This window comes from Oncorhynchus mykiss, chromosome 15 (assembly GCF_057628025.1).
Source record: "Oncorhynchus mykiss isolate SJ-2025 chromosome 15, ASM5762802v1, whole genome shotgun sequence".
In the NCBI taxonomy this organism is placed as follows: Eukaryota; Metazoa; Chordata; class Actinopteri; order Salmoniformes; family Salmonidae; genus Oncorhynchus; species Oncorhynchus mykiss.
In genome coordinates this window covers 62,247,751-62,267,755 of record NC_143036.1, presented here as the reverse complement: position 1 = coordinate 62,267,755, position 20,005 = coordinate 62,247,751, and the positions used below count along the sequence as shown (strand labels likewise).

The window sequence follows — 20,005 nt, the reverse complement described above, 5'->3', positions numbered from 1 at the left end:
CTTCACAAACGCATATCCATGTCACATGTTGAAGGAAAACAGAAAGTGAACATTTATTTTCCCCATTTCTAACAGATTATGGAGTCTGGTCCCAGATCTGTCCAGCTCCTTGCTGCCTGTGAACAGCTCAGCCACTATATACAGGTCCGGCTTCAGCTAGCGAGTTCTGTCCAGCATGTACTACATACAGCCACACCACACACACACACAGGCCAGGGACAACAATGCAACATGGGCAATGTTGGGGAATGGAGGAAGAGTGAGATTGGAGAGAGAGATGAAAAGAAGAGGATATAGATATGAGACGAGAGGATGCAAGGGAGAGAGAAGGGGTACAGGCTGGACAAGAGAGGAGGCGAGGGAGAGCGAAGGGGTACAGGCTGGACAAGAGAGAGTAAATAGGAAAACGACAGAGCGGAGGGTGACGTGTCAATTACCAGGCAACAAACAGGTTAATGGTGGGAATTGGCCCAATAAAAGGGGTGTTGGGAAATGTAGAAACAAAATCTATTTATATTTAAATGAATGTGCAAAGGTAGTCTGGTGATAATATACACTTAATATACAAAACATTAAGAACACCCGCTTTAAGTGCCTTTGAACAAGGTATGATAGGTATGCCAGGTACATGTCAAGAACTGCAACACAGCTAGGTTTTTAACCCTCAACTGTTTCCCGTGTGTATGAAGAAAGGTTCACCACCCAAAGGACATCCAGCCAACTTGACAACTGTGGGAAGCATCAGATTCAACATGGGCCAATATACCTGTGGAGCACTTCTGACAACTTGCAGGCTGTTATCTTGGCAAAAAGGAGGGGGGGGGGGGTTCCCCGGCATCGCCTCTGACCAGACTATCACATACAGGTTAGGTCTGACCGCCTTGGCTGCTGCCAGCATCGCCTACAGAGATCACAGTAAAGCCTTCCTGGGGCTACAATTTGTTCTTAAATACTGTGCTGTGATACAGTGCTGTGGAAGGCAAATACTTTATGTACTTACATTTATTTGACAGCAACAAATCACACCCCTAACCCTCCCCGTGCCTCACAATCGTGTGATTCGCAAACATTCAATTAAATATTTCACTCAGTGTAGTCACTCCCACTTTGAATCGTTGCTATGCCACGATTATTTGCGTAACAGCCCTGGGGACGAGGTTAGATTGTTCCCCCCTCTGAAAGTAATCTATGGGCCAGGAGAAACTAACCCATGGTTGACATGGATCTAAATCACATCCCTGTTATTGCAGGTGAAACAAACTGACCTGAGGTGGTGGATGTAGGCCTAGAGGAGCATGGTTGTTGGGCTCTCCCCGGCTGAGCTGGGTGTTTCCATTCTATGTGGGTTAAAACAAACTTGAACATTATTGGGAGACATGAATGAGTAGACCTCATCATTTCTAAAAACATGTACACTCGTTTGTCCTAAATAAAATACAGGTAGTTGAGACATCAACATCTTTCACAGCTTTAGCCAGTGGTTGGGAGTTGGGGACGTCTATAACACAGCTGAGATAACCCCAAAAACCATTCTCGTAGCATGATTCTGCTGTGCTAATGAGGTATCGCTGCAGAAAGAGGTCAAGACAAACTATTCACAGACCAGTGACTGGTTAGCATCCCTGAAGGGCTATAAAGTCACCTTCAAGTGCACAATGTAATGAATGACAATAAAATAAGCAACAAGGGCTTCACAATGTACAAGTTTATTTTGAATGAACTCTTCAGTGGTTGGTAGTCACAGCACAGCTCGCATGTATGAAGCCACACGCCTATTTTACAAGATGGGAAATTTAAAAAGGAAAAACAGCAAAAATGTAAACCAAAAGAGGAGATGGCCAACAGTCCAACTACAGCAACGTTTTCTTTGCTACAGTATCCTTAAAAAGGCCACTGAAATGCATAAAACGTGTTTGATGCAGGGACTTTGATGGTGGCTGACATGAAATACTCCTCACATGGCATTGACAGTGCATGTAGACATTGTAAAAAAGACTGGGTTAGCAATACCTAAGATCTTTTAGTGACAACACCTTGGCTAATACTACAGCTTAAACTGAAATAAAAAATGAACAGCACTCGTCCAAAGATACTGAATACAATGTGTGAAATGTAGTGAAGCAATTATATTATTCGTATCTCAATTACCGTGAACACTTAAAACTGGAAAGACAAAGCACTGAACACTGCCAGCCATTCCCTTTAAGAGAGAGAGGCACGATTGTAATCCAATGTCTTCAGACTATAAATGAAGAAAATAGTTAAAAACACACTTTTTTTGTCCTCTGGAGTTTGTATATTTTTAATAGTAACAGACGGGAATCATAAATGCATGCCATGTGCTGGTCTCAAACGATACATACAGGTATATACAGCATCACTCAGTACCTGCTAAAACGAAGTGAGAAATACAGAGTATAAACCAACGCCTACACTACAACCTTAAAGAAAAGAGGGGAGAGGGTCGGTGAAAGGGGTGAGCGATGGAAAGATGGAGGAGGAGTGAAAATCCTACTAGTGATGGACTCATCATTAAAGCATTTTTATTAGAAATAAATGCATATTGCACATACAGTGAAAGCTTAAATTCCACCAAGTCCACCTGTTCTGTAAAGCGATAATTCCATTTACCTCTGAGGGAGACACACAAAGGTACAGAAATGGAAAGGGGGTGAGTGGCGTGGATAGAGGTGTGTGCGCGTGTGCTTGTGTGGTGTGTGTCGGGGGGAGGGGTTGCATGCACTAAGACAGGGGGTACCACTGGGAAGTCTTCTGCTGTGAGACAGAGCATCCAAAAACAGGGGGAGGACTTCTGGGGGAGAGGGGGTCAGAAAGAACAGGACAACTACACATCGCACAACCTTTGTATGTAGGTCGAGAAACAAACAGGAAATGGAAACAAAAAGATCAAATAAGAGTTTGTGGCACAAATAAAATCAGGTGTGAAATAACTGTCCTTCTGTGACAGCCGAGAGATCGATACAAGTGTTTTATGTACAACTAAGGCTTATTGGTTAAATAGTTGAGGCTTCCCCGCCCGCAAACGCTTATACATGCCGTTCACAACCCCTATCCTCTGCTAATGTAAACTCAGTGGTTCTATCTGGAGAGCAGCCACAGGTTGAAGTGTAGAATAACCTAATGGAGAGAGGGAGGACATGGAGGATGTGGTGGTAGAGGAGAGAGGGATAGGAGGGCTGAGGGGAGAAGGAGTCTTCTTGATGCTGATGTCTCTTGCAATTAATACCTAAAAGTTGCAAGTCCATTAGTCACTGCCATGGAGGAGTGGGCGGGCGGAGGAGGGGGGCCGGGGGGGGGGGGGGGGGGGGGTGTATGTTCTACTTGGAAAGCTTGCTAATGACTCGAATAAGAGCTCCGTTCTCATCCTTTAGTCTCTGGTTGTCTGCTTTCAAGTCTGGTAGCGTCTGGAAGAGAACAAAAGAGAGAGGGAAACGGGCTTAGAGACACGTTGAGGTTTACCAGTCAGCCAGCCCAGTTCTAGAAACCGTTAATTGCAGAGTGTGTCATCAGCATCTTTGACGAGCCACAGTCAACCATTTTTTCCCCCCCTTTGTCATTTATTTTCTTAGCTGAGATGGAGCAAGCACGCTCCGGTCAAAAGTCTCTGCTAAATAGCCATGCAGAACAGGAGACGCGGCTCCACTGTCGCCCAGGAAAACATACTCTTCAAATAACCTGCACAAATCCTGGCAGCACAAACAGTGCTCCTTTATTTGAAGCATACAGGGGCAAAAAAAATGCATGAGCAACAAACTGCTGCAGCATCAAATAATGCCTTTGCAATCGTTTGTTTTTTTTCCTGTGTCTTCGTGAGGTAGACTTACCACGTGTAAAGCTAACACCATCTCACAGTCAATACCCACCCAATACCCATTTCTGCCCTGAACCAAATTTCCAAACTGGTATTAGAAAATATTTGCATTGCTACATCTGCCTTAATACAATGAGAGTAGTTACGTTATTCACTAACATAACTACACCACTGCCTGTCATCTTGGTCACGGTTTGTGAGTTTAGTCTGAAAGTGAAAGAATAAAATGACTTAATAAAAGCCCTATGCCACTCATTTAGGTATCTGAATAAGGAATATCCTACTGCTTTAACTATTTATCAACACAATGTTCAGTGTGATGCCCAAATGTTGTGGAAATACAACCCAGTTTGTTTGACAAATTAAAATATTACTAATCACAATCAGTCACAAGATTATCCCTTACAGGTGTAATTCCCTCAATATCAACTAAAACCATACTGGGCTAAGCAGATTCCTGAAGCCATGCAGTACAGCATTGCCTGGGGCAGAAGAACCATGGCAGATTGCCCAGTCACTCTTGGAACAACTGAACATTCAGGGAGATCAAGAGTAAAAAGTAACTGTCCACCACAAAACTATAAAGGCATTTTATTACAGATGGCAATCAACCAACCTGAGCTTCTTATGGCATGTAATGGAAATTGAAATCATGAGCAAGAGCCAAATTAATATGTCTAGGTCACTGGGAAATGAAATAAGACCAAGTGTAAACCTGCAGTATTGGGGTGACCCGGTCTCAAAGCTGGGTTGATGCCATCTGTAAGAGTCAACTGAAATGGGGGGTAGGACTGGAGAGAGACACTGAGGGGAAAGGAAATGTGTTCGTCCTCCATAAAAAAAAAAGTCCGCCATTTGACGCAAAAAGAAAGCCACGTCATGCAAAGCCAGAAACAAGCGGAACGAAACAACGGCACTCCTTGATAAGACTTCAAGACTGCACACTGGGGGGAAAGTACAAAATGGGGCACTCTCCTTTACAGTACATCAAAATATATAGTAAAATCAACTGCATGAAGATCTAATCATGTAGTCCAATATTTAAACTTCAGGTGCTGCACTAACAAAGTACACTGCTCAAAAAAATAAAGGGAACACTTAACACAATGTAACTCCAAGTCAATCACACTTCTGTGAAATCAAACTGTCCACTTAGGAAGCAACACTGATTGACAATACATTTCACATGCTGTTGTGCAAATGGAATAGACAACAGGTGGAAATGTATTGGCAATTAGCAAGACACCCCCAATAAAGGAGTGGTTCTGCAGGTGGTGACCACAGACCACTTCTCAGTTCCTATGCTTCCTGGCTGATGTTTTGGTCACTTTTGAATGCTGGCGGTGCTTTCACCCTAGTGGTAGCATGAGACGGAGTCTACAACCCACACAAGTGGCTCAGGTAGTGCAGCTCATCCAGGATGGCACATCAATGCGAGCTGTGGCAAGAAGGTTTGCTGTGTCTGTCAGCGTAGTGTCCAGAGCATGGAGGCGCTACCAGGAGACAGGCCAGTACATCAGGAGACGTGGAGGAGGCCAACAACCCAGCAGCAGGACCGCTACCTCCGCCTTTGTGCAAGGAGGAGCACTGCCAGAGCCCTGCAAAATGACCTCCAGCAGGCCACAAATGTGCATGTGTCTGCTCAAACGGTCAGAAACAGACTCCATGGGGGTGGTATGAGGGCCCGACGTCCACAGGTGGGGGTTGTGCTTACAGCCCAACACCGTGCAGGATGCTTGGCATTTGCCAGAGAACACCAAGATTGGCAAATTAGCCACTGGCGCCCTGTGCTCTTCACAGATGAAAGCAGGTTCACACTGAGCACGTGACAGAGTCTGGAGACGCCGTGGAGAACGTTCTGCTGCCTGCAACATCCTCCAGCATGACCGGTTTGGCGGTGGGTCAGTCATGGTGTGGGGTGGCATTTCTTTAGGGGGGCCGCACAGCCCTCCATGTGCTCACCAGAGGTAGCCTGACTGCCATTAGGTACCGAGATGAGATCCTCAGACTATATGCTGGTGCGGTTGGCCCTGGGTTCCTCCTAATGCAAGACAATGCTAGCTGGAGTGTGTCAGCAGTTCCTGCAAGAGGAAGGCATTGATGCTATGGACCGGCCCGCCCGTTCCCCAGACCTGAATCCAATTGAGCACATCTGTGACATCATGTCTCGCTCCATCCATCAATGCCACGTTGCACCACAGACTGTCCAGGAGTTGGCGCATGCTTTAGTCCAGGTCTGGGAGGAGATCCATCAGGAGACCATCTGCCACCTCATCAGGAGCATGCCCAGGCGTTGTAGGGAGGTCATACAGGCACGTGGAGGCCACACACACTACTGAGCCTCATTTTGACTTGTTTTAAGGACATTACATCAAAGTTGGATCCGCCTGTAGTGTGGTTTTCCCACTTTAATTTTGAGTGTGACTCCAAATCCAGACCTCCATGGGTTGATAAATTTGATTTCCATTGATAATTTGTGTGATTGTTGTCAGCACATTCAACTATGTAAAGAAAAAAGTATTTAATAAGAATATTTCATTCATTCAGAACTAGGATGTTTTATTTTAGTGTTCCCTTTATTTTTTTGAGCAGTGTATATGCGTATATGAAAATTACCACCTGAATTGTTACTTGCCTGACTGAAAATAACATTTAACTTTACTGTGAACTATAATAGGTACTGTAAATGAAAGTGCCCAGTCAAAACACACTCCCCAATATGAAAACCAGAGAGGTCTGGGGAGGTAGGGGGAGTCAGTCTCAGGGGGGAGGAGATAACCTTGTAGTTGGGCGGGGGGGGGGGCGACCTGCCTGTCTATGGGTGAGGTCGGAGCACAAATGGAGCATGAGAAGGGAGGGTGAGGGGGAGCGGTTGGGCAGGGCTACAGGTCCACGGAGGGGGGCAGCTGGCTGCAGGCTGACTGGGAGAGCTTGACCACCACGCGGGCCAGGGCCCTGTTCTCTGCCTGCAGCCGCTCCTTGACCTGACGCAGGGCCTGAACCTGCTTTACCTCTGGGAGGTTCTGCAGGAAAACCACAACACAGAGAGAGGGGGAGAGAGAGTGAGAGAAAGAGCGAGAGAAAGGGTCAAACCAGCAGAGGGCAGAGAAAAAAAAGGGGGAGATGGGAGAGTACCAGAAGGGAGAGAAATAATGGAAGACAAGGGGGGGGGGGGGCAATACAAATTATAGAGAGGATAAGAAGAGGGGCAAAGAGAAGACAAAACAGAAAAAGGAGATTGTTAGGAAAAATGGGACAGAGTTTGGAACTGGAGGAATGACAAGTGCTTTCCAGGCAGGCTGGCATGTAGGAGAGATTGCAATCGACAGTAGCAGAGTAGACTAGAGAGAGAGGAAGACAGATATGGTCGCTGGGCTGCCTATGACCTAGAAATAATCACTTCATTATGGCAGTGCTGGGAAGAAGGAAGAAAACTTGCTGACTCTGGCATAATGGATTTTGTTGCCCCATTTCTGAAAACATCCAATCTCACATCTACTTAGTTAGAAGGGCATATGAGTTACGTCACCATAGATTATATAGAGCATCCCAGAATGTGACAAATACTGCACACACACATTCAGAATACACACAGGATATACTGGGGGCTCAAATCAAACACTGACAACAGCACTATGCTGACTGTCGGTTAGGATTGTTAGGTTATATAACTACTGTGCTATAATTCACAGCAACAGAGTTTATCAAAACGGGACATTGAATTGCCTCCAGCCCTCCTCACATTGGGCCTGTGGCAGAGAGAAAAATAGCAGTCTTTGTGCAAAAACGCGAACCTGTATAGTAACTGTTCAGCAATACATTTCAGCAGGGCATACTAATCTAGTACAGTAGTGGTCCAGCTAAAGTTTACAGTGTGTTTAACAACAGAATATTGACTGCTGTTCCTGATCTTAAAGGGGCAATATGTAATTATGTCAGTCACAACCTTCTGGTGCCCTACACACAAATAGGGCCATACAGCCAACTACATACATCCCGAGGGCCCAGTCACATGAGACAGTACCTTAAGTTCCTCCTCCATATCAGAGATCTTCCTTTCTAGAGCTCTTCTTTCCTGCAGGGAGGGGGACAAACAGATGTTAACCCCGGGTTTAAAGAAGAGGGAGACGAGCATAGAGAAAAAAAAAAACACGCAAGACAACCACCGCATACAGGCTCCCACAAACTGCTTCAGTTATGTTACCTCACACCTCAGCTCGGCTGTAACACCCTATTTTTCCTGACTAAAACGAGACTCGAGGGGAAAAACGATAACTATTACAATTTACTTGTCATTTTAGTCAACAAAAATGTGACTCAAATGTACATTTAATTTGACATGGCATGCGGACCACGGCGCAAATGCTGCAACATTCGTGTCACCTGGCTTCGCATCAATTCAATAGGTCAACGAGTGACTGAAGTGACCACCTGGAGCTGTGTGGGAGAGCTGGACAGATCAGCTTAATCAGCTGCAGACCGCGGAACATGAAAGACGTTAATTCTGCCAAAGAGAGGACTGCATTAAATATTCTGCATGCATACATGCTGAGGATTGGACTTGTTTGTTTGTAGAATTGACATTTCAGTTGCACAGTCTGATTGAGCTGATCTACCCAGCTCTCCTCCCACTCAGCTACCCAGGTCACTTCAATCACTCGTCAATATTTTGAACTGATGTGAAGCCAAGTGCCAGAACACTTGACTTTTAACTAAACTCAACTAGAAACAGTAATGTTTACTCAATTTCATGTTGGCTATTTTTGCTTTGATCACATCAGAACCTCTATTTTCCCCTTTTCCCTGCTGACGAGCCACGGTGCTCAAACACAAGTGGTTGCTTTTTTCCTGTGGGAGAAACGAATGCTATGTTGAATATTAGGAGTACGGTAAAACTTCTGACATTTCTGGAAAGCTCAAATTCTCCCCTTTTCAAGAAACCACTTATGATGGGGAGAAAATCAGTTGTAAATGGTTTAACCGGTAGCCAAGGCTTAATAGCTTATGGTTAATTATGGCTGGCATTAGTTACAATCTGCCACAATAATCAATGTTAGAGGTAGCCTACGTATTATTTATTTTAAAAAAAAGCACCATGTGGCTAAAATGTGACTAAGCCTAAAAAGGTATTTTAAGACTAAAAAAAGACTACATCTAAATTGACACGGTCTGATAGTAAAACCTAGCTGCAGTTATAGCCAGTGACGGTGGAGAGGAGGTGTGAACGTCAGATAACAGATGCAGGTTGAGGAGCAACATGAAGAGAGGCGAGAGGAGAGTGGGTGAGGTACACACACACACGACTGTGAAGCATGTCAAAGCCAGAACCATGGAGACTAATCTAAAAGACCTAACATGTTTAGTGCTGCATGTCCCATCTTCTCCTGATGTGGTTATCTAAACATGACAAGTTAATGAAATGACACATGGGTAATGGTCAGCTATACTGGCAGGCACAATACAATACAATGGCAGACCCAAGCTGTGAAGGTCTGGAGGTATGCTGACTAAGGAATGCCAGGGGAAGGCCATCTAAAAATCCAGTGACAACATGGACTTTAAGCAGACTAAAGCAATAGAATAGGGTATGAGTAAATCACTCATGCAATATGTTGGGAGTTCAGGATAAATTTTTTTTCTTGGCCACCATGCGAACTGCATGTGCCCGTTGTCGTTAAGGAGATGTTTGGGTCAGTCGTTAAGGTGCTGTTTCTATGGGGACAATTTCACGCCATATGTGTAAAATATAATCAATCGTGAACTTAAAATAAAGTTGAGAATGTAAACATACTTGAGGACGGTTGAAATAATGGCTGTTGAAATCAAAAACCCAACAAGACATCAAAAGAAAAACCAAAACGTGTAATCAAATAATGTTAAAGCGAGAGCAAAACTATGACAAACAAACCATCTACCTACCAACTTACTACTTAGATAAACATATGAATTACCTGTCGCACAACGTTCGGCGCAGGTGTATGCCGAACTAGTTACCAACACCTGCACCGAACGTTGCGCGACAGGTAAATGTTTATCTAAGTAGTGAGACGGTTTGTCATTAAATGCATTAGACCGACATGAGTCTAATATCCGTAAATTATTGACCCGTGACTGACAGGTTGAAGTAAGTTAGCTAAAACCAGGTGACGTCAGACTGTCTACTTAAGGAGGCAATAGAAAAAAAGCCTGTCTATCATGTTCATTGATTGGGACGAACCGTCACTCCAAAACTAGCGGACCAATACGCCTCCCTCTAAACCCCGCCCTTCACCGGAAAAATAATGCCAAAACTCGCAATCGAAAAGACTGGCAGTGAAAGCAAAGATACGAGTAGCGTAACAAAAAAAGGTAGTACATGCAGGCAAGAGCGTAGGCAAAACCTATTTCAATATGATTGTTTACTGGGAAAGCTTCACGGAAAAATATTTTTTGCATTCGTTTTCGTTGCATGTCTTATTTTTGTATACAATTCTATACATTTTGCTTTCAATTGATTGGTTTTTGATTTCAACATCCATTATTTCACCCGTCCTTGAAAATACAATGTTTACAATTCAACTTTATTTTTCATGTTTACAATGTATTTTATTTTGAAATCAATAGATATGGCGTGAAGTTGACCCACAAATGTTTGTGTCCGTCGTTAAGGTGATGTGAGTGAACACTTGCCAAGAAAATGGCAAAAAGCACATGCAGAAGATAACATTTCCATTGAAACAATCCATCATGTATACTCGCCATCACACACTATGCAAAAAGAACAACCCTGGAGAAGTGACCACACACACACTGGCTAAAAATGTTCAAAAACACGTGAGAGAAGGTAGGTAGCTCGTGCTTGGGTGGGGTGGCACGCCCCCAGCCAACTATATGGGCATGGTGAGCCAGTCAGCAGGAGAGGCAGTAGACTGGAGAAAGTAGTCAGGTGTTTATAAGACCATACCACCCAGCTGAAATTGGGGCCTGCTTGTAACCTTCAGACATAAACCAGTTGGCATTGATTACCATGCTGTTAACCACTACCATTACCAATAACAATAATTGTATTTATACGTGCCTTTCATACATACAACTCATTTTTGTGAGTTCATTCATTTGTTGAGCAAAATTATTCATTAAGTTAAAAACATAACACTTAATAAATCATTACCCTTTTCTCCATCTCAAGCTGCGACCGGTCTGCAAAGCGCTCCTGCCTCTGTAACACAAGCAACATCGATAACCCAGTTAGCGTGGAAGTCCTATTTATTCACAATGAGTGATCCTAATGCTACATGCTAATTTCCCAACTGTACAGCGCAGCCTGGCCACAGTGCCTCACCTGTGTGGCCTTCTCCAGCTGTAGCTTCAAGTCATTCAGCTGCAGGTCTGTGTCACGTAACTGGGACTTCAGCTTCTCATTCTCAGCTAGGATCTGCTCATAAAGCTGAGAGGAAAAACAGTCAGAAAAAAGTCTAACTTCACAGGGAAGTATTACTATTTCTATGGTGTTGTCATTGAGTCTGGTGTGATTTTAACTAAGGTAGAGGGTGAGTGTCTGGGAGCTCCAGTACCTTCTTGTAGTCAGTGCTATCGTCTCGGTCCAGCCTGCTTGAGAATGACCTGCGACCCTCGCCGTAGCCACGGCTTCCCAAGTGGTCGTAGCGGTCGGAAGAGGAAGTGCTGCTCTCATTCCTGAAGAGAATAAAAGCATTGATACTTAGCTCTACAGTTACAGTATCTTATCGACCATGTCTAATATTTACACTGCCATCTACCAGGTTGTCAACAGTTTATTTGGTCCAAAGTGGCACAAGCCCCGCAAGTGAAGGTTAAGTAGTAGAATTCCCAAATGGCACCCTATTCTCCACATTGGTCAAAAGTAGTGCACTGAGCCCTATGGGCCCTTGTCAAAAGTAGTGCACTATATAGGGAATAGGGTGCCATTTGGAAAGATCTGAAGAATAAACTGAATTTGGCACATACCTGGACAGTCGGTCACTCTGAAAAGAAAAACAGAAGTGATTTAATGTCTTTACCCGATGTTACATCAAGCAAATCTACATGACAGATTCAGAGCAGTGCAGTTTTCCTGTTGTCTAGACAAGTGCAGTGCCTGGAATGTAGATGATCAATTAGAGTGCATTTGAGGGTTTCGGTTGTTCTGCTGGGGAATGCTTGCCGCATCACACTGAAAACAGGATGTTTAAGGTGGCATTCTATTCTCCTAGCACATTCTTTTGTCCATTATTTTTGTAAATACTAAATTAAATGTACTGATAGGTTAGTCATTTCCTTGGCTTCACAAAGGTCTGCCTCCTTGACTTGCAAAGAGTTGACAAGGCTAGATGTTGGACCAATCAGTGTCTACCCCCTCAGTGCCGAGCCTCTCTCCCTTCTCATAGCACCTGACCACTCTGCACTGCAACAGCCCCCACCCCCCGCCCCCCGACATTCCTGAATGGCTGCCAAGCCTGCCAGTGCCTTAAGGGGCTGCCCCTGAACCCCAGCCTCTCCTAGCTCCCGTGGCTCTAGCAGAGTGCCTCAGAGCAGGCGGGATGGGGGTCAGAGGGCCAAGCCTACAGCAGTGTTCAAATTGCTGTTGGCTTCCTGAAGCTGAAGAAGCCCAAATGCCAGGAAAAGCACTTGTGTGTCTGCACATCTTTAAGACCTTAGCTACAGAGATTAAAATGGTGAAGGGGAAGAAAACTGACATGTACAACTGGTTGAATTCCAGAAAAGAAAAACACACTGCTTAACAAAAACACCAAAGTATGTTTTAACCTACTTCTCTCAGGTTGTGATATATTTTGCAGATCTTGACAAATTCAAATCTACATCACACTGCAATTTAATTTACATCTCCATCTGGCTTATTTTTTTCAATTGGAAAGATTTAATTTTTTATTGCAGCGTTTTAAAACTCCTATATCGTTTGTTGCTTTACATCAATGCATGAGCGGGCGCCCTCCAATTCTATTCAAATTGCATCCAAGATAGATTGATGAGATATCTAAAAAAAAAAAAACACACACACACACACACACACATATATATATATATATATATATATCTAAATCTATATACATCTATAGTGGGGCAAAAAAGTATTTAGTCAGCCACCAATTGTGCAAGTTCTCTCACTTAAAAAGAGGAGCCCTGTAATTTTCATCATAGGTACACCAACTATGACAGACAAAATGAGGAAAAAAAATCCAGAAAATCATTGTAGGATTTTTAATGAATTTATTTAGAAATGGTGGTGGAAAATAAGTATTGGGTCAATAACAAACGTTTCTCAATACTTTGTTATATACCCTTTGTTGGCAATGACAGAGGTCAAACGTTTTCTGTAAATCTTGACAAGGTTTCCACACACTGTTGCTGGTATTTTGGCCCATTCCTCCATGCAGATCTCCTCTAGAGCAGTGATGTTTTAGGGCTGTTGCTGGGCAACACGGACTTTCAACAACTCCCTCCAAAGATTTTCTATGGGGTTGAGATCTGGAGACTGGCTAGGCCACTCCAGGACCTTGAAATGCTTCTTACAAAGCCACTCTTTCGTTGCCCGGGCAGTGTGTTTGGGATCATTGTCATGCTGAAAGACCCAGCCACGTTTCATCTTCAATGCCCTTGCTGATGGAAGGAGGTTTTCACTCAAAATCTCACGATACATGGCCCCATTCATTCTTTCCTTTACACGGATCAATCGTCCTGGTCCCTTTGCAGAAAAACAGCCCCAAAGCATGATGTTTCCACCCCAATTCTTCACAGTAGGTATGGTGTTATTTGGATGCAACTCAGCATTCTTTGTCCTCCAAACACAACGAGTTGAGTTTTTACCAAAAAGTTATATTTTGGTTTCATCTGACATTCTCCCAATCTTCTTCTGGCTCATCCAAATGCTCTCTAGCAAACTTCAGACGGGCCTGGACATGTACTGGCTTAAGCAGGGGGACACGTCTGGCACTGCAGGATTTGAGTCCCTGGCGGAGTAGTGTGTTAGTGATGGTAGGCTTTGTTACTTCTGGTCCCAGCTCTCTGCAGGTCATTCACAAGGTCCCCCCGTGTGGTTCTGGGATTTTTGCTCACCGTTCTTGTGATCATTTTGACCCCACGGGGTGAGATCTTGCGTGGAGCCCCAGATCGAGGGAGATTATCAGTGGTCTTGTATGTCTTCCATTTCCTAATAATTGCTCTCACAGTTGATTTCTTCAAACCAAGCTGCTTACCTATTGCAGATTCAGTCTTCCCAGCCTGGTGCAGGTCTACAATTTAGTTTCTGTTGTCCTTTGACAGCTCTTTGGTCTTGGCAATAGTGGAGTTTGGAGTGTGACTGTTTGAGGTTGTGGACAGGTGTCTTTTATACTGATAACAAGTTCAAACAGGTGCCATTAATACAGGTAACGAGTGGAGGACAGAGGAGCCTCTTAAAGAAGAAGTTACAGGTCTGCGAGAGTCAGAAATCTTGCTTGTTTGTAGGTAACCAAATACTTATTTTCCACCATAATTTGCAAATAAATTCATTAAAAAACCTACATGATTTTCTGGATTTTTTTTTCTCATTGTCTGTCATAGTTGAAGTGTACCGATGATTAAAATTACAGGCCTCATCTTTTTAAGTGGGAGAACTTGCACAATTGGTGGCTGACTAAATACTTTTTTTGCCCCACTGTATCTATAGATATCCTAGCCTAGTCTCAAGTAATAAATCCAATGCAGCATTAGCCTTATATTTTGGTAATGAATGATGGGTTATGCATAGTAAGCGTCTAACTTTTAGACTGTCTCTTGCGCAATATGCAAACCTGTGCTCCACTTGCTGGACTGTTTTTTTAAACAAAGTCTCCTCAGCTAGACTAGAATACCTTGCTGGACATTTTTTGTTGTTGTTGCATTTCTTATAACAATAGACTACTCGAAGAGGGACACAAGACTCTTGCTCGCTGAATGTTAAATACAGCAGCCAGTAGAACTCATGGGTAGTTTGAAAGCGCGAATGTGCTAGACTATATAAGTAATTTATTCAGACCCATAAACCATTCAAACCTCGTGGAGAAGTGAACACCTTCTGCATCTAATTCTAGTCCTATATTACTCAAGCATGTCTTTAGAATTATGACAACGTATTTCATTTAACTGTTGAATGCGAGGAAGGAATGAAGCAACACTTGAGAGAGAAATAGGTAGGATAATAACAGAGGAATTTTTACAAAAAAGGTCAAATTCGCTAGCCTATACTTGTAACTTTGTAGGCCACAACGTGCTGCACCAGAATCGCATGTTCTCTCCCTGCTTTATCATGGTTTGAACAAGGTGTGTAATGCCAGTCCATACAATACAGTAATACAGTTAACACTGAAAAGATTAGTGCCATTTATTTACCCATAGCATAGCTACATCTGCATGCTTTTATGCGTTCCGGTCGTGCGTAATGTGCACGTATTGGATAACGTCCCAATCATTTTGGCCTGTCTTTAATGTAGGGCTCATAATAAGCATTGATCAGGCTCAGGTTGCATCAGGCTTGAATGTTCAAATCAAAGCTCTAATCATAACCAGACATAGGCCTATTTATATGCTTTGAATGACACTTCCAGTTTTGATGGGGAACTACCGGGTTACACGGGAGAAAAGTGATTTATTCTCAGGATGGAACATTTGTAAAATACCAGGAAAATATTCAACCCTGATTGCTAGGTGACGTTAGTTGACTGTACCTGAACCAAAACTCTTGTATTGTTCATCCTATAGCTTGTTCTCCATCTTCTTAAATGGTGAGCCAAAATGTTTTCAGCCCTTTTATTTCCAATGACTGATCAAAAGTTATTTTCTCATGCGCTCTCATCTCTCTGTACCAGACATATAGTGAACAAAATAGTTTGAAACATCAAATCGCAATACACATAGAATCGGGAGAGTCGCTATACATATCGTATCGGCCCCTAAGTATCGTGACATCGTATCGTGAGGCAATTCCAAGCCCAGGGAGAAAGCCAAATCAACTCTGCCAGGAGGGAGCAGCTCTTCCTGAATGCTTTCCTATTTGGTGTTCTGTTCAGGCCCCAATGTGCAGCCTTCAACAACAGATATGCTGGCTTCTGGCTGGTTGCTCCGTCCAGCTGCCCTCCTCCCACTGTGTGCGTCATCTGCAGCCAAGTGCCTGGCCACGTCACTGTCTGCTACGCAGTACTGCACAGGACACACCCCTTCCAAAACAGGAAGACTTAGCCAGGGAGACTCCATATTATTGAACCTTTATTTTGACAAGAAAGTCATCGAGACTAAGGTCTCATACAGATGAACTCTGCATAAATACATCAGATAAAATATACAAAAAGTATTAAAACAGATCTAACAGATCCATCTAAACTGACCAAGGAGGATGAGAATATCTAATTTCAGAGAGCTCTGTAAGTTGTTTTTTTTTGCAACTTTTATGTGGAACAAAGCAGCTTTACCCAACTCTGGAACCCGAAAGGGCCTCCAGTAGCATCCAAGCCTGAGACTGGGTTTGGTGATTTTCAAGTATAAATTGAATCAATGATGATACAGTAGACATAGGAAGTTTCTGCATGAGTCCTTTGTAGATAAATAAAATGCTGCTCTCCTTACATACAAAGAGGCCCAACCCAACCCACACACCAACCTTCCCCTCTCCCAAAGCTACAAAGGAACTCTATGGGGGTTCTTTATCTATTATTACAGGGAGATGTTATGTCCACTAAAAATAAGTTCTGGCTGATGGCAGAATGTCTGATTTTTCACTGCATGTGAAAAAATAAAACCTTTAAATTTTTTTTACCATTACTGCCCAAAAAAGTAACTAGTCCAGAATATTTTCTCCTCCATCCGCAGAATAGTTTTCCTAATAGTGAAAACTGTACGTTCAACCTTTGACATAAACAAGACAAATTTCCTTTGTGTAGTGGCTTGTTTTGGAACTTACTATGGTGCAGTGCTTTGCGTTTGAGGTCACCTTAGCGACAGGACAATCACAGGAAAGGAGGAACCATTAAACACAAAGTCATCAGAAAGAGGGACAGTACCAAAGCTGGCCAAAATAGGCCAAATCAAGGAAAATCAGAGGCACTTGCTCAGTGACTATAGACAAAAGAGAGCAAAAAAAGTTGATTGGGGTGAAAAAAAACGGGAAAAAAAACTGGCCAATCACTAAAGAGCAAGTGTTTAATCAAAACTATCAGTCTCCCAATACATGAGCATGTCTTTCCTCAATAGTGTTCATTAGTCAGTATGTGCCGACATCAAAGTTTAGTTGGTTAAAAGTTAAATCATCCTTTAGTTTGGGTCTCAGCCTGGAGGTTGGACCACAGTTGCGATAAAGAGGTCAATGGAACTCAGACAAAACAATGGCAATGCCATGGAAACAAGTAGTGGAAAGATCTGGAACATCCTCATTGCCCCCCAGCAAAAACAGCCTACATTTAGGCTATTGTTTATTATGTATATTTCACAATATGTTGAGGTATAAATCTGAGCATAATACTAGTAAGGATGTCAAGCACAATATATAAGTCCATGTCATCGTCAATCAATGGGGTTCATGACATACACACACACAGACACTAATGTAGACATGCCTTTCAGTTAAACTACTGACTTCCCATGACCAATTTCTGAATGCTAGCTACGCAACCATCTCATACAAAATGTGAGTTAGCATTTAGTATTCACTTCTTCAAAAAGTGAAACAGGACAACTTCTAAAAGTTATGCAGCGAAAAAACCCAAATATATCTCAAATCAGACTTTAGTAACCACCTTGAGCCCGTTTCAAATGAATACAGAAAATACGGAATATCCACTTAGTTTGATCAGATTTGTTGAATTTGTGCCAATGAGGGCGTCACTGCATCCTGCGTTCCAATGACCTCTTTACAGCAACTATTCCGGGTTTATTTCTGCATGGTTGTGTGGACTGAGGTTACCTGAGGTTCACCCTTGATGCTGCCTTCCTCTGAGTCCGCCGACTGGTCTGGGTCATTGTCATCACTCTGGAATACAAGGAGGGAAAGGAGGTTAGGAACAGTCCCGGAACAGTTATCCTCAGAATAAATCCATAGCCTGGCTGCAATTCCCCATTTTTTTGTTTTTTGTTATCTAGGCAAGTCTCTTAAAAACAAATTCTTATTTACAATGACGGCCTACCGGGGAACAGTGGTTTAACTGCCTTGCTCAGGGAAATAACAGATTTTTTACCTTGTCAGCTCGGGGATGCCGCCCAAATCAGCTAAATCCAGAGGTGTTTCATGAGGTGCACTTCAGTGTAGTACATCGAGAGTAGTTGTACTGCTAAATCTATAAAATGGCTTTTTACCTCAAAACTGACATGTATCCTTATTGCCTTTTGGGTGGGTCAAGTGGGCTCTGATCATTACACTTGAGGCATGTCCACATTAAAGTGTCAGTGTGTAATGTCACAAACCCCATCTTGGGTCCAGAAAGACACCCCGGTGGAGCGTCTCTTCTCACGGGGCCGCCTGCGATCACGTATGGAGCGGGGCTGGGACTTATCCTCTCCCTCCTTCTCCTCCTCCTGCTGCTTCTTGTCTGATTCTGTCAATCACAGAGAGATTGAGTGAGACACATGCACCTGACCCAGCACATGGGGTCAATTCCAATTCTGTATCCTGTTTACATTGTCAAATCAAAATCACCCAATAAATGAGCATGTACTTCATCAATAGTATTCATTATAGCCAGTATGTGCTGACATCAAAGTTTCATTCCATCAAAGCTTAGTTCGGTAAAACTTAAGTTAAATCTTTGCTTTGCGCTTCACAAGTGGCGCATCGGTCTAAGGCACAGCGTCGCAGTACTGAGGTGTAACTACAGACCCGGGTTTGATCCCAGCCGGGCCAGGACCCATGGGGCATTGCACAATTGGCCCAGCGTCATCCAGGTTAGGAGAGGGTTTGGCTGGCTGGGATTTCCTCGTCTCATTGTGCTCTAGTGACTACTTGTGGCGGGCCATGCACCTGCAAGCTGACTTCGTCATCAGTTGGACGGTGTTTCCGCCGACACATCGGTGCGCCTGGCTTCCAGGTTAAGAGAGCATTGAGAGTCAAGGTCATGTTTCATTTAAGGCATTTCATTTTTAGGCAACTCAATCCTCTCCCTGCCTGGGTGGAATTCAGGTTAACCGTTCTGTGCTCAGGTGGCTATTAGATACAGTGCCTTCAGAAAGTATTCATACTCCTTGACTTATTCCACATTTTCCACAGCCCGAACTCAAAATGTATTCAATTGATAATTTTTTTCACCCATCTACACAAAATATCCCATAATGACAAAGTGAAAACATATTTTTAGATTTATTGAAAATGTAATACAGAAACCTAATTTACATAGTGGGGCAAACAAATATTTAGTCAGCCACCAATTGTGCAAGTTCTCCCACTTAAAATGATGAGGCCTGTAATTTTCATTATAGGTACACTTCAACTATGACAGACAAAATGAGAAAAAAAAATCCAGAAAATCACATTGTAGGATTTAATGAATTTATTTGCAAATTATGGTGGCATCCCAGTAGCATGCTGCTGCTACCACTCTTCACAGTAGGGATGGTGTTATATGGGTGATGAGCTGTGCCTGATTTTCCAGACATAGAGCTTTGCATTCAGGCCAAAGTGTTAAATTTTTGTCTCAGAACACAGAATCTTTTGCCTTATGCTCTTAAGGTTTTCACTTGCATTTTTGCTGCCGTGTGCCTTTTTCTCAGGAGTGGCTTCAGTCTGGCCACTCCCATAAAGCCCAGATGGGTGAAGTGCTGTAGAGACTATTGTCCTTCTGGCAGGTTCTAACATCTCAGCCAAGGAACTATGTAGTTCTGTCAGTGGTCATTTGCTTCGTGGTCACCTACCTGACCAAGGTCCTTCTTGCACGGTTGCTCCGTTTGGTCGGCCGGGCCAGCTCTAGGCAGAGTTCCATCTTTTATATATTTTTTAATTTCCCAATGGAAACTCTCAAAACTCTAGAAATTGTTTTATAACCTTCCCCAGATATGTCTCATCACAATTATCTTGGAGCGCTACGGACAGTTCCTTGGACGTCAAGGTATAGTTTCTGCTTCGACATGGACTGTGGGACCTTAAATAAACTTGTTTTTCTTTCTAAAAAAGAATGTCCAAACAATTGAATTGGCCACAGGTGAACTCCAAGTTGTAGTGAC

The 20,005-nt window shown here is 43.3% G+C and overlaps 1 protein-coding gene across 44 annotated transcripts in view; it reads right to left on the bottom strand.

Moving 5' to 3' along the window:
* Positions 1–1,690: 1,690 nt before the first annotated feature.
* LOC110490454 (protein phosphatase 1 regulatory subunit 12A) overlaps positions 1,691–20,005 on the bottom strand; it is a 77,052-nt gene continuing 58,737 nt past the window's right edge. For 37 of the 44 annotated variants that reach the window (XM_090200702.1, XM_090200660.1, XM_090200673.1 and 34 more), the window contains 9 exons: positions 18,257–18,387; positions 17,760–17,825; positions 11,798–11,814; positions 11,386–11,506; positions 11,154–11,258; positions 10,983–11,030; positions 7,857–7,907; positions 6,644–6,855; positions 1,691–3,425 (listed from right to left, as the gene is read on the bottom strand). In XM_090200702.1, coding sequence (XP_090056828.1) covers positions 6,715–6,855; positions 7,857–7,907; positions 10,983–11,030; positions 11,154–11,258; positions 11,386–11,506; positions 11,798–11,814; positions 17,760–17,825; positions 18,257–18,387 — 680 coding nt within the window. In that variant the 3' untranslated portion in view covers positions 1,691–3,425; positions 6,644–6,714. Of the gene's footprint in view, positions 3,426–6,643; positions 6,856–7,856; positions 7,908–10,982; positions 11,031–11,153; positions 11,259–11,385; positions 11,507–11,797; positions 11,815–16,974; positions 17,826–18,256; positions 18,388–20,005 lie in introns of those variants that run through there. The other 7 variants (XM_090200665.1, XM_090200667.1, XM_090200706.1 and 4 more) reach the window with 2 other exon arrangements.